At 48.7% G+C, this 13334-nt stretch overlaps 1 protein-coding gene across 2 annotated transcripts in view; it reads left to right on the forward strand.

Moving 5' to 3' along the window:
* The window catches only part of NRG2 (neuregulin 2), a 173378-nt gene extending 160992 nt beyond the window's left edge, over window positions 1-12386 (forward strand). For both annotated transcript variants that reach the window (XM_049829681.1, XM_049829680.1), the window contains exons 7-11: window positions 3056-3158; window positions 4100-4223; window positions 5501-5628; window positions 8274-8498; window positions 9955-12386. In XM_049829681.1, the coding sequence (XP_049685638.1) occupies window positions 3056-3158; window positions 4100-4223; window positions 5501-5628; window positions 8274-8498; window positions 9955-10612 (1238 nt within the window). In that variant the 3' untranslated portion in view covers window positions 10613-12386. The remainder of the gene's footprint in view (window positions 1-3055; window positions 3159-4099; window positions 4224-5500; window positions 5629-8273; window positions 8499-9954) is intronic.
* The last annotated feature ends 948 nt before the right edge of the window (window positions 12387-13334 follow it).

Raw genomic sequence — 13334 nt, forward strand, 5'->3', positions numbered from 1 at the left:
CGCACACATCCTGTTCCCAGTCCGCAGTCGTCTCTTCTCTGTCATTCGTCTTTCACTTTCATGCGTTGTTGTGACACCCATGGCTGGACTGTGATTCTGTCGGCATTATATGGCACCACATGGTTTGTTCATAGTGATTGCTGCTGTAGAGTGATGATGCTGCTGATGAAGACGTGGTGTTTGTAGAGCATAGAGACACAAACGGACAAGTCCTGCTCCAGGATCTTACCTTCTAAAATACAAATTGTAGTGTGCATTCTCTTATTTTCTTTCTGTCACTCTTGAGATGGTTTTGTGCAACATGAAGGTACTGTGTTACTGAGCATCAACTTTAATAAGATGTTAGAAGCCAAGCTGAATTACTATCAGCAGGTCATTTAATTTTTACTTTTGCAGCAGTGACACACAACCTCACACTTCACTGCTTCACATAGCAGAGCTGTCAGCTCAAGACAGAGAGGCTAAATCTGCATTTCTGATGAGCTGAAACGTTCCCCATGCAATTCAGGTGAAGGCTCAGGACAGTCAGACATGCCATAGTCAGGGTGCCGTACTGCCATGATCACCAGAACAGAGGCTGTGATTTGAGCCTTGAGTGAAAAATTTTGTCATTTAGGTAATAGGTTAAAAAAAAGCCATAGTTTTGATGGCTTTGCTCTTTCTTCCTCCTCCATGATTCAAAGGGAATGATTTATGCTTGGAAAAAAAGTCTTTGTAGCAAAAAAAAAATAGCTGGTGAAGAATCTTTGAAAAAATTGGCTTGATGGATGGTCCATGGTGAAAACTGACCTCCTGCCCAGCCTTATTTTTTTTTGTAAAAGTAGTTTTTGCTGGGTAGTAGCAAAATTCTTGCCCAGTGCAGTCTGTAACCAGGACATGATCCTAGCTGGTTTTCCTGATTCTGATAAAAATCTCTGAAACTGCTGTCTGCAGGAAAGAGCTGTACAGCCGGAAGCCAGGTCTCAGAGGTGTGCAAGAGCAAGAAAACTTGTCTGCCATAGTTGCTGGTGCCTGGAATAGGGCATCTGTGCAAGGGAAACACATCGCTGAAGGAGGTGTTTCACCCCAGAGTGAGTTCTTTCCCCATGCCAGCTCTGCCTGGTTCCTTGTAGGAAGACACAACGAGTATGAGGTCAGCCAGCACCCAAAACTCCCTCCATGAGCAGGTCCCAGGCCATACAGGCTCTGGCTCTGAGGACGTGCAGCCAGCTGGTAAAGCTGCTGTGGCACAGTAACTTTCAGTCCAAGTGATAGCCATGACCTGTTGTTCCTGGTCCACACCACCATGGAGATGGAGTCTGGGAGAGTCTCAGCTGCCCGCGTCTCTAGTGAATGGTGGGACATTGCCTTCCTGGCAACTCCATCAGCAGCCTGAGCACCTCATGAAGCCAAAGGCCAGTGCACAAACAAAATGGATGGAAATGTGTTTCTTTAAACTGTAGCTTTGCAGCACGGGCATGAAGCAAACTCTGCTGATTATGTTTTGCATCTTCATGCCAGGGCTGTCATTCTCAGCCCTTGTTTAGCAAATCTTTCTTCATTCCCATTTTGAGAGTTAAATAAACATTTTTCCTAGCACTATTTTTTTCTTTCAAAAATGCTTTTTCCTTCCTAAAACGGCAAGCTGAAGTTGGTCTAAGTATTCAGTTATCTGGAATGTTTCATGGCTTCCCCCTTGCTTTTTTGCTAGAGGCTAGACCCAGGGGTTTCTGGGACCGGACCTGTTTCTCTTCTCATTTTATATTCCATTGTTTGGTAGTACTGGGGATTTCATACAGTCCATTGAAGGTATTTAGTGTGGCATGGTGCACCATGCCAAGCACAGCAATCATGGCATGAGTTTTATTGCCTAACCTATATGAAAAAATATTTCAATGAATATTAAAGAAGGCACAAACCCCAATAACTTTAACATTAACACATAGTGTGGAGGCACGAGGACATCATTCATAGATGCTGAACTAAAATGCTCATGGCAACTGTGCACTGAATTCTTCTCTCAGTCATCCAGCTGGAGAACCAAATTGCCTCTGCTGACCTCAGTGGAGATTGCTGGATGTTGCTGAGAAGAGCATCTGCTTGGTGTAGCCACAGAGGAAGAGGTGTCCATACCTTGCAATTGCTGCCTAGGTGCAGTTCAATTACACTGCAAGCAACATCCTAGCACTTCTTGGAGCTTTGATTAATGTGAATGAATTACCTCACTTCCAGCATGGTCCGGGTTTTGGTGCAAGTGACTGACTTTTCTGGTTTGAAAGGTGGTCCATGACAAATGGTGATATTTGAGAGAAGCAGCAGCATGCTGCTTGAATTTTGTGTGTGCATCTGAGTTACCTGGTGCAATGGAATTAATTGCTTCTTAGGGTTTCATTAAAAATCCATAACTGTAATTGGTTACTGTATTTTAATTACTCCACTCCCTTTTCTTTGTCTAATGCGCTATCACTTTTCCATCCTCATTCTGCTTTTTGACTGTTTTAGGATGTCCCTTTCAGCACCTACATGCTTTGGGGCCTGTTGCTCAGTGGTTTCTAGCACACTGCCGAGCTCCAGGGCATGCAGCCGCTGCAAGGAAAAGGCATTCTGAGTCCGTCAGAGCAGAGAGTCTGTGATGAGAGCATCACAGGGCATGCATGTACGTGGTGAGTGGGGGATGTTTGGGGACTTCCTTGGTAAGCTACTAAGTTGCCGAGAAGGGGGGAACTGCTGGAAGGGAGAGGAGAGTTGTGGGGCTTTTTGAGATTAGTCACCGAGTTATGCTGTGGGAAAAGAAGAGAAGGTGAGAAGTGTGTCTGAGCGCAGAAGGGGTGAGGTACTGAGCAAGAAAGGACAAAGCTGCAGAGAGACAAAAGGCGTGAAGGTCTCCTGAGGGGTAAGGTTGGGCCAGCTGGTCTCAGATTTGGGGCAGCTATTAGAGATGGGCAGTGGATTGATAGGAGGTCTGACCGAGCCCTGTTCTCCGTCTTACCCACATGCAGTGCTGGTTCCTGTGCAGCCAGACGCATCCCGGGTGCTGGAGTCCATTTGTAACTGGTTCCTTTCTCTCCATTTGCAGAAGCTGAAGAGCTCTACCAGAAGAGAGTTTTAACCATCACGGGAATTTGTGTTGCCTTGCTTGTGGTGGGCATCGTCTGTGTGGTAGCTTACTGTAAAACCAAGTGAGTATGGGTGGTTAACAGACAATAACTGGCCAGAGGTTACTGAGTGGTTCACGCTTCATGCTTTCATGCTCTTCACCCAAATGCTATTTTTAGGTGATGCTGTGCTATGGTATTGCCAGGAAGGTCTCATGAAGGAGGCCAGTGAAGCCATCTACCAGGCTGTGCCTGAGCAGGATGTTTTCCTGGGACTATTTGCTTGTCCCCTGAATTAGCATCATCCTGCCCAGCCAGGTGATGCTGTGTTACCTGGGAAAAGCTGGTCCCCAAGCCAGCACCTCATCTCCTGACAGCAGAAGCATACTGGGCTGCTGTGCAAGAGCTGTGGGCTCAGCTATGTACATTTCAGGGACTTTCAGAGCAATTGTGATGGAACGAGAGGCTTAGGGACCTCTTTTATGGCTAGCCTTCCCTGCCTGGATAGCACTTTTTTCCCTACTTAGCCTGCACCTCACCTCAGTTCAGGGTGCCGTTGGGACACAAGGTGGGGGTCTTTTGGATTGGATGCCCTGACAGCAGCACAGGTAGACTTTGCCACTTTGTGCTTAATGCAGGACAGGTCAAGTGTCTTGCCACCAAGGCCAAGCCAGGATCTGCTTCCCCTTTTCTTCTCCCTGCTTTTCTCCTCTGCTCCCAGTGCCATGGTGCCTCTGGCTCCACTGCATTGTGCTGTGCCTTGTCTTGGAAAAAGGGACCCTGGACCCAGCTTTCCAAATTGATCATGATAAGAAATGTTCACCTTTTTTTGAAAAAGCAGCAGAAGGTGGCGAATGTTGAATGTATTGTTTCTTTCTGTTTGCAGCTTTCCAGAAACACCATTGAAACATCAACTGTGCCTGCGACTTGCCTTCTCTATCATCTGCATCCCCCAGGTGCCTCTGGGGGCAGACAACCCCATGAGATAAGTCTTCCTAATAGATTTTTCCTTTTCTGTTTTAAAGGAAACAAAGAAAACAAATGCATAGTCATTTACGGCAGAACATGTGCCCTGCCCATCAGAACAGGAGCCTTGCAAATGGGCCAAGCCATCCACGTTTGGATCCTGAGGAAATCCAAATGGCTGATGTAAGACCTTTTGTCTCCATCTCCCTGCATGTTACTGACTGCCTATTTTCCACCAGGGATTTGACATGGATGTGTATGGTTACACCCCTGTGTGCATGTGGTGAGGAGCAAAACACTAACAAACTTGATGAGATTCTGCATAGAAACATTTCCAAAACCAACATCTGAAGAGAGAAATGTGATTTTACTTTGAAGCACAGGATGAGATTAGAGCACTTGGGACAGGCTTGTTTTGATGAATCAAGTGTGATCCTGTTTTCCTCTGAGAGAGATGTTCCCAATGTTTCCTGTTTATTAAGCTATCCCATCAAACCCTGCTTTGTGGCATGACAAATGTGATCAGTATGACGGTGGCTGGAGCAATTGTGCTGAAGCATGTCTGATCTGGTCAGCACCGTGTTAGCCTACCTGCCTGTACCAAGAGTTACATTATGGGCAAGGTTGGAGATCCTGGTGGGGTGCCAGTGTCATGCCAATGAGAATGATCTAAGAATTCAGGACCAGATCCAGAAGGGTGGTTCAGCCACTCTCGTGGCTTCAGTCACATGAGATTCCCATCAAACTTTGTGATCACAGTAGGACCATCAAGGTGCTTAAGTGCCTTGCTGGACCAAGGCATTGAAAGGGGTCAGAAAAAGGGAGGGGGGAGGCAGAGCCAAATGAAAAGTACTGATGGAAATGAGTACAATGAATCAGTTACAGGCTCTGCTGGGTCACCCTTTGGTTGTTAAAATTTAGCTAGGTTGAATCCCAGCCATGAAGAAAGAGGGAAAGGGAATTTCTAAGAACCACAGCCCTCTGGCCCCAAAGTACTGACTCCCCCAAAGAGTTAGTGTCTCTGTGAAAAGTAGTGCTTGTTGTTAGATGAAGGAATATCTCAGCATAAATATTTGGATTACACCTGGTGTTTCTGTAGGACTCATATCTCTGGCAGATCTCATGTGGTTTTTTTGCTGGTACCGTGGTGGGTGTATAACCTCCTGTGAGCAGAGAGGTTTTTCTGCTCAGTAGCTACACATGGCACCACTTTCCTCGGGGGAACCCATTGGCTCTTCATACCCTCCTGCAGTCCCTGTTGCCATGGCCCTTGTCCAGTGTTCAAAGTGCAGGGGCAGAGAAGAGCCTCCAGCCTCCTTGTGTCTTTCTGTGGGGTGTGGAGCTGCTGAGTTCACTCAGTCCTCATCTGATTTCACTGGAAATAATCAAGCCAGCCGAATTTGGCTGTGGCAGCATTGGCAAGCTGGTGGCTGATCTGTGTGATTCTTCATATTTTACAGTATATTTCTAAGAACGTTTCTGCCACTGAGCATGTGATCCGAAGGGAAACAGAGACAACTTTTTCGGGAAGTCACTCCTGCTCCCCGTCTCATCACTGCTCCACAGCCACTCCAACATCCAGCCAGAGGTGATGTATACCATTTTCCCCTGAACTTTCTCCTGCTGCTTGCCTTAGGATGCTGTGAGATTCAAAGCCAGTAAAAGGTTTTGCTTTCACCTCCCTTTCTGTTTTTACTTCAAGTTTGGTACTACACCGGCATACAGGCCATGTCGACACTGCGGGTCTTTGCTGGCACAGCTAGTTAGTGAGAGGTGTGGAAAGGTGTGATCCTTGATCTGCAGCGAGGTGCCAGCAGGAACCTGCAGCGCTGACATAGCTGGAAACTAGGAGGAAATGAAGTTGTGCTTTCATGCTTCGCACAGACACAAACAGGAGGATGCATCTAGGAAAGGTTTTGCAAGTTGTGTTTACAACCACACTGGACACCTGCAATAATTCATTAAGCACACACAGGTTATTCATTTCATGCTTGATATATTTAGAATGTATTTGCCTTGTGGAAGGCAGTGTACACAAAATATCACAAAATGTTTTGGCCAGTTCCTCAAAGTTAGGGTCTGGCTTGGGAGTAACAGTTTTTCACCAGAAAAAACACTCCTGTGCAATTTATCACAGTCCAGAAAGCTGTGTTAGAATCTTAGCCTCTGAGGTGGTGGCACCTCTTTCACTGGAATTCTTTTTGAACCTCTCAGGAAAACTGGGGCTAGCACGAAAGTACCAATAATTCTTGCTACACAGGATGAGGCATAATTTTTTTTTACCTTACAAAATAGCCATCGGGGGGAAGAGCAGCATGGCTCTGAAACTGAAGTTCTCACAGGTTTTGAGAGCATTTAAATTGCAGATGGAGCTTCCCTAATATTATGATGTCCAGAAAAGTCCGTCAAATGCTCTGGAGAAAGTCCAGTGCTGTTTTGAGGTTAGATGTCCAGGTTTTTCCTCTTACATAGCTCTTGTGCTTCTTCCAGTAAGTGATGGTGTTTCCCTAAGAGAACACTTGCCTTTGAAAAGTGACTGCAAAGTTCAGGGGGTACATATCTGCAGCCTGTCAATGACATATAGATCACATCATTGCATTGCCTTTGTAAAGCATAAGATGTCCTGGCTTATTTGCTTCATTAGCCCAATGTGTTTGTCTCCATTTGTCCGGGAATCAATTAATCCTTTCAGCTAAATCTCAAAGTTGGCTCCTGGCAGTTTTCTTCAGGGTTCAGGCATTCATCAAGCATGAGCAAGTACTCTCGGTGTACAATGCATCAGATCAACTTCAGATATTGAACTTAGGTTTTCAGGTGAATTCCTCCCCAGACTCCTCTGGCTAGACCTCTGACAAGTAGAGAGGGAGCCAAGAATGACTTGCTGGGCTGGAACTGACTGCCTTTGTCCTGGGAAATCCTACCCCCAGTGAGCTAGATGGCTTTCCAGGTTTTTTTTCAATTGGTAAGCTGCAGCCCAACCCTGGCTAGGACTGTGCAAGCTTGAGCTAGGCGCACAGAGGCTCCTGTACCTGCAGAGCTGCACCTTGCTGGCCTTCCATGCTGACAAAGTCCTGGGACCCTGGGGCCATCTCTGGGCACCTCCTGAAGATGCAAAGGTGTGTCTGGAGGGCAGCATTAACACATGACAGCTCTGGGGCAGCACCTAGCTTGCATAGCCTCTGATCCTGGCTACCTGCCACCTAATCTTCCTGAGTCAAGTACAGTGAGCAGGTGTTTCTTGAAGTCATGCCAGAGGCAAACTACTGGCATAATCAGGCTCCATTTTACTTGATCAGCACCTCTAATGAGAATGCTGTTTGAAGTTATAAATGAGTGTGGTGGTTGCAGCCCAGCGTGTGCCCTGGAGCCATCAATAATTAACAAGTTCTTGGGAAGTCTTAATGAGGCTTGCTCTCCTCTTCAAACCCCCACCCAAAATCCTCTGCCGGCACAGCTCCATCTCGTGCAGCTTGAGAGTTCAGAGCTGTTGCTCTAATGGACCACATATTTCTGCTCTGGAGAAGGGTCAGCCTGGTGGCCATGATGTGGGTGGGCCCCCAGTGTGTGCATGGCCCCATGCATCCCTGGTGAGTCCTTGCAGAGTGCCTTCTTTGCACCAAGACTAGGGCAGGTGGAGCTCCAAGTGCTCAGCAAGGTCTTGCCAACTTATCATAGGTTTTTGTCTAGCACTTTGAAAGTGTTTTGCTGCCAAAATCTTTTATAAACCGTTGGAAACTGAACATCTAGATCTACCTTTGGTATGCTTTTCTCTGCTGATGACGAAGTAATTTTGTGTGGGTTTTTATCTGGCTCCTTTCTGGTAGCATTTCTGAAGGGGCTGTCACTTGGCAATGCAGATGGCACATTTGAAGATCCTTTGTGCGCTTGCCTTGGCACGGCCAGTGCGTTGCTCCACACCCAGAACACTTTGCAAGCACAAAGCAGAATTGCCCTGGCCTCCCTCCAGAGGCTGTCCCAGCCATCAGGAGGTGGTATGATAAATACACTGGCTTGCCTTTCTTTACCCTCTAATCATATATCTAAGAAGTTGCAAAGAAAGGCAAATCAAAGCCAGGGTTGGGAAGTTGGGCATCCCTGGCCAGAGGCATCCTAGTGAGAGAGAAAGGGAATGCCAGAGCAGAGCAGAGTGTGAACTGTGCCTACATGCAGCTCTTTGGAGAAGACCTTGGTGGGGATTCCTTGCTCACTGTCCATATGGGGTTTGGTCCACAGACATGAAAGCCACACCTGGAGCTTGGAGCGGACGGAGAGTCTGACTTCAGATTCCCAGTCTGGGATAATGCTGTCCTCGGTGGGAACCAGTAAATGCAACAGCCCCGCGTGTGTGGAGGCACGGGCTCGCCGCGGGGCCGCCTTCTGCATCGAGGACTCACGGAGGCCCATGACGCAGTATCGTGACTCAGTGGATTCTCTGCGGGACTCACCGCACAGCGAGAGGTCAGACCCCACTGCTTGGTGCCGCCCTGGGAGAGCAGAGGCAAGCCATACCCTCTGTGCTGGACACAAAAATGTTTGCCTCTGCCCAGCCCTAGAGCAGCAGTCCTGTGGTAGTACTGGAGAAACTCCAGCTCTGGTCCTACCAGAGCAAGCCACTACCCCAAGAGGCCACTCTGGTAGGTGCAGCAGCAAGCACTATACTCTGTTTACCTGGTGGCAACATAGGTTTGGAGCACAGGGATGAGAGGAGCGGAAAATACCTGGCTGCAGTCAGCAACTGGTGAAGAAAAACTGGCTGAGAGCACTCCCTGGGCAGCTCGGTCAGCTGGCAGCTCAGGCAGGGTCTGGCCTTCAGGTATATGGGGAAAAGATGTGCATCCTCAGCATAGTCCTGGATGGCCTGGTGAGCAGGGGTGCCGTATGTGGGCACAGCCTTGAGACAGGGCTCTGTATGACCCAGCCTTTCTGGGAACACAGCTGCAGAGCCAAGACACCATCAGCCAGTGAGTGGCAGCAAGTCATCCTCTTCCCGAGTCTGGTTCCTCATGGTGCAGAAGCACATCTCCACCCTTGCTCCAGCCCTTTGTGTGTAGCTGTGGGTGACCCTGGGTGGCCATGTGGCCACTTTGGGGCAGTTATCCTTCAAGGCAGTGGGACTTGTCCATGGGGCAGAGGGGTAAGACAGCATCTCCTGCTCTCATTCCTGTCCCTGGTCCATTCAGACAGGCTGACCCAGCTCGTACAGATGTCTCATACTTCACAAGACACATGGGTAAAAAGTTACTGGGTGAGCCAGGCAGCCTGGGCAGCCTGAGATGAGCAGAGACACCAACTGGCACACTGGAGAGGAAATGAAATCTGCTTCTCAGAAAGAGGTGATGCTGGATGAAGGGCTCTTTGGAGAGGGGCTAGACCAGACCTGAGTTGTCACACTGATGTTGTTACTAGAGAAGATGAAAGTGGTAGATGCCTTTTTGAGATGGAAGACTTTTGCTAAGTCAGAGGAAGCAATGCCCAGGCTTTCATCATCTGTGGCCTGAGCAGGGGGAGGGCATTTTAGGGACTTTCCTTGGTGACAAGCCTGGCAGCTCCAGAGGGAAGAGAAAGCAGCTGGTAGGCAGATGAGAGGCAAGGAAGTCTTGACTCAGCCTGCTGGAAAATGCTGCAAGGTTTGCAGCGATGCAGGGTGGGAATTGCACACCGAGTCCCTCAGGTGAGGCAGTCCTGGGGTACACAGTGCGTGGTGCCCAAGTGCCTGCTGAAGCCCAGCAGCTCATCATCCTTCGGCACAGAGGTGCAAGGTCCCTCCTCCTGGTTCCTCGGGAGATGCCGAGCTCCAGAACCAGGTGTACTGGAGGCCTCATGGGTCCGTGCATCAGGTGTTCAGCAGAGGGCAGGCGCAACTGGAGGTTTTTGGGGTTGTTCGGTGTCCAAACGGAGGTGTTGCTTTTTTCAGGTACGTGTCGGCCCTGACCACACCAGCACGCCTGTCGCCTGTTGACTTCCACTACTCGATGGCTGCACAAGTGCCCACCTTTGAGATCACCTCCCCCAACTCAGCGCATGCCGTCTCCCTGCCGCCGGCGGCCCCCATCAGCTTCCGCGTGGAGGAACAGCAGCCCCTCCTGCGGCGGTACCAGCTCCCCTTCCAGGACACGCAGAGGTATGACAGCTACTACCAAAGGAAGACCTACCTAAATGACAGCATGGGGAGCCTGCCCTCCAGCCCCTTCCGCATCACGGAGGACGACGAGTACGAGACAACGCAGGAGTACGTCACAGCACTAGAGCAGCCAAAGAAAACATCCAGCAGCAACAGGCGGTGGAAAAAATCCAAACTGAACGGGCACATCCCTCACAGAGCCAGAGCCGTCCGGGACTCCTTCTCCTTGAGCAGCGCCTCTTACAGCGAGTCTGACGAGGAGCTGGTGGCCGAGAGCACCCCATTCCTAAGCACTCAGAACAATGAGGCGGCGCACACAGAGTCGCCCCCGCTCCATCGGCCAGGCGACAGCCGGACTCACTACTCCTGCAGCAGACACAGTGCTCATGGGGAGAGCGGGCGCAGCAGCCTGGCACACACGACACCCAAACCGGACCCAGATCCTCTCTAGGCGCCTCCCAGACTCACGCGCCTGCAGACGTAACCCGCATGGAGGAGGCTGAGGAGGGAGACAAGACAAAACAAAACAAAAATAAATATTTTTATTTTATATAAAAGAGGGAAAAATATAACAAATAAAATGTTTTATTTTCATTTTAGCAAAGTTGTCTTATAATAGCTAACGACAATGACTTTTTTATAGGGAATCTCTATTTATATGTAATGTCTTGATTTACAGCTTCCGAGAAAAAAAAAAGTAAAAAAAAAAAAAAAGAAGAAAAGAAAACAAACAATAAAGTTAAAAAAAAAGTGGGCCAATTTTTGACTACTTAAAAATAGAAAACAAAACTATCGTGGTGCCTTTTGCTGTATGCTAGTGCTGGGATTCATGCCGAGGATTCTGTTTCAGTAGCATTTTTAAGATCATAGATTTTTGTTTGGGAGACAACCTGTCACAAGGGCGGTCTTCCGTTGAAAGAAAACAGCCTCGTCACTTTGCCCTGTACCCTGCTATTAATGATCTTATTCTTTAAGGTATCGTTTAAACACACATCAAGAACATGAGTGGGAGCATTTCCATTATCATGTCTAATGGGGATCTGTCTTGCCCTGTAAAATACTTGTATTTCTCCTTAAATCAGGAGAAAAAGAAACCCAACAGCATCGTACTGAAATGCAGAAATAATGTTTCTTTTGCCACACAGGTAGGAAGAGAAAATGAAATCACGCAGCAGCAGCCCTTACAATATAGCTCTCAACCTTTGGCCATTTCACCTGTGGGTCTGAAGTTGGGTTGGCACAGGTTTGTAGTCGAACAAGGCAGACACCCATATGAACGTGGCGAAATAATACCCCGTTACATACGGTTGAATCCAGTTCACTGAAGCCAGCCCTGGCAGGCAGATGGCACTGCGCGGTGGGCCCAGCAGGGCAGTCTCCATTCAGCTGCAGTGCCCTGTGTGTTGCCATACTGGTGCCGTGCTGGCCGCGGCATCCCCTTGATGGAGTGGTGTTGCTGCGGTGCGGTGTTGGCTGTGGTGCTGTGTGCCGTGGTGCCGTAGGGCTGCCGGGGCTGTGTTGTCCTGTGTGCCGTGCTCAGCCACGGTTCAGGCAGTTCCGGAGGATGCCCAGAGGACAGCCCCGGGGCACAGCACGGCCACGGCTTGCCCTTGTACGCCGTGCCAGGCAGCTGCTGGCCGTGCTGCCCTGGGGTTTGGCAGGAGCCCAAGCACTTTTGGCTCTGCTTGTTGCCTCTGCATTGGCTGGGAAGGGCCCTGCATGGGGCAGCCCAGTGAGCAGATTCTTCTGTACCGCCGTGCCATATATTGTAAAGAAAGACAGTTGTTACTGTCACATCTTGCCATCGATGATGGATGTCATGTTTCTGAACTCGGAGCAGCTCTGGCTATTGGCTCTGTGGCGCAAAGAGACAGTCCTGCGTGTCCAGGTGGCAGAGCATCCCCTGTGGAAGTGCCCCTCTCTCCTCAGTTCTCTGCAGCAAACCTGTTTACATTGTAGCCTGACTTTTTTCTTTTTGTATTTTTACTTCTGCATGTCCTTTGCATTTCAGATACTGTAGATTGGATGCATGGTGAAGCTGTGACTGAGAAGATAATACAACAATTGACAGTGTATTTCATTTAACTTTTAGCAATAAAGTAACTAAACCCTCTATTCCTCACCCATGATGGGGTCAGATAGAAAACTCTGCTAATTTGTCATAAGATGATTGTCAAAGTTTGCTCTGGATTGTCTGAATGTCAGAACTCTCGACTGTTTAACACTTGAACATTTTTTATATTATAAATAAAATAAGAAATAACAAGCTGTGGGCTGCATTAATCTCAGGCAACTTGGGGGGCAAATGGGGAGCTGTGACAGGTGTCATACACAAAATCAGACTGGTTGAGGTTGGAAGAGACTTCTGGAGGTCATCTGGTCCAACTCGTCTGCTCAACCAGCTCACCCAGAGCCAGTTGCCCAGGACTATGCTCAGTCAGGTTTTGAATACCTCCAGGGATGGCGACAGCACAACTTCTTTGAGCAACCTCTGCCAGTGCTTGGTCACCCTCAAAGCAAAAAAGTGTCTTCTTGTGTTCAGACTGAATTTCCTATTTTTTAATTTGTGCCCATTGCCTCTTGTCCTGTCACTGGGCACTACTGAGAAGAGTCTGGCTCCCTCTCCTTCATTGCCTCCCATCAGGTATTTATACACATGGGTAAAGTCCCGCTGAGCCTTCTCTTCCCCAGGCTGAACAGTCCCAGCTCTCTCAGCCTTTCCTCATGTGAGAGATGCTTTGGTCCTGTAAACATCTTTCTGCCTTTAGAGGTCCAGAGGTGGGTGTTTTTCTACCTGGCATGGACATTTGACCTTCACAGGAGGGCTCAGGAGTGGAGGCTCACTGAGGTGAGTGGATGCTACCCACATGTCTCCTGGAGGGATGCCATTTCTTCTCCACCTGGAGCCTAGGAGATCCCCCTTCATCCCACCTGCGGAAGCTTTCTGTTGTGCCAAGAAGGGCACATACTTCACATCCTGGCACCAATTTCAGTGACTTTTGCAGTAGAGTGGAGATGTGTTGGGTCCAATTCTGCAAGTGCTGTGCCACCATGCAACATCTGCCTACCCACAAAACAGGTCCCTTCTTCAGCTCTTCCATGGCAAGTCTGTGTCTCTGGCTAGCCCTCATGTAGGGGAATCACAGAGAATATGACGTATTCACAGGAAGCAC

This window comes from Accipiter gentilis, chromosome 26 (assembly GCF_929443795.1).
Source record: "Accipiter gentilis chromosome 26, bAccGen1.1, whole genome shotgun sequence".
NCBI classification, from domain to species: domain Eukaryota; kingdom Metazoa; phylum Chordata; class Aves; order Accipitriformes; family Accipitridae; genus Astur; species Astur gentilis.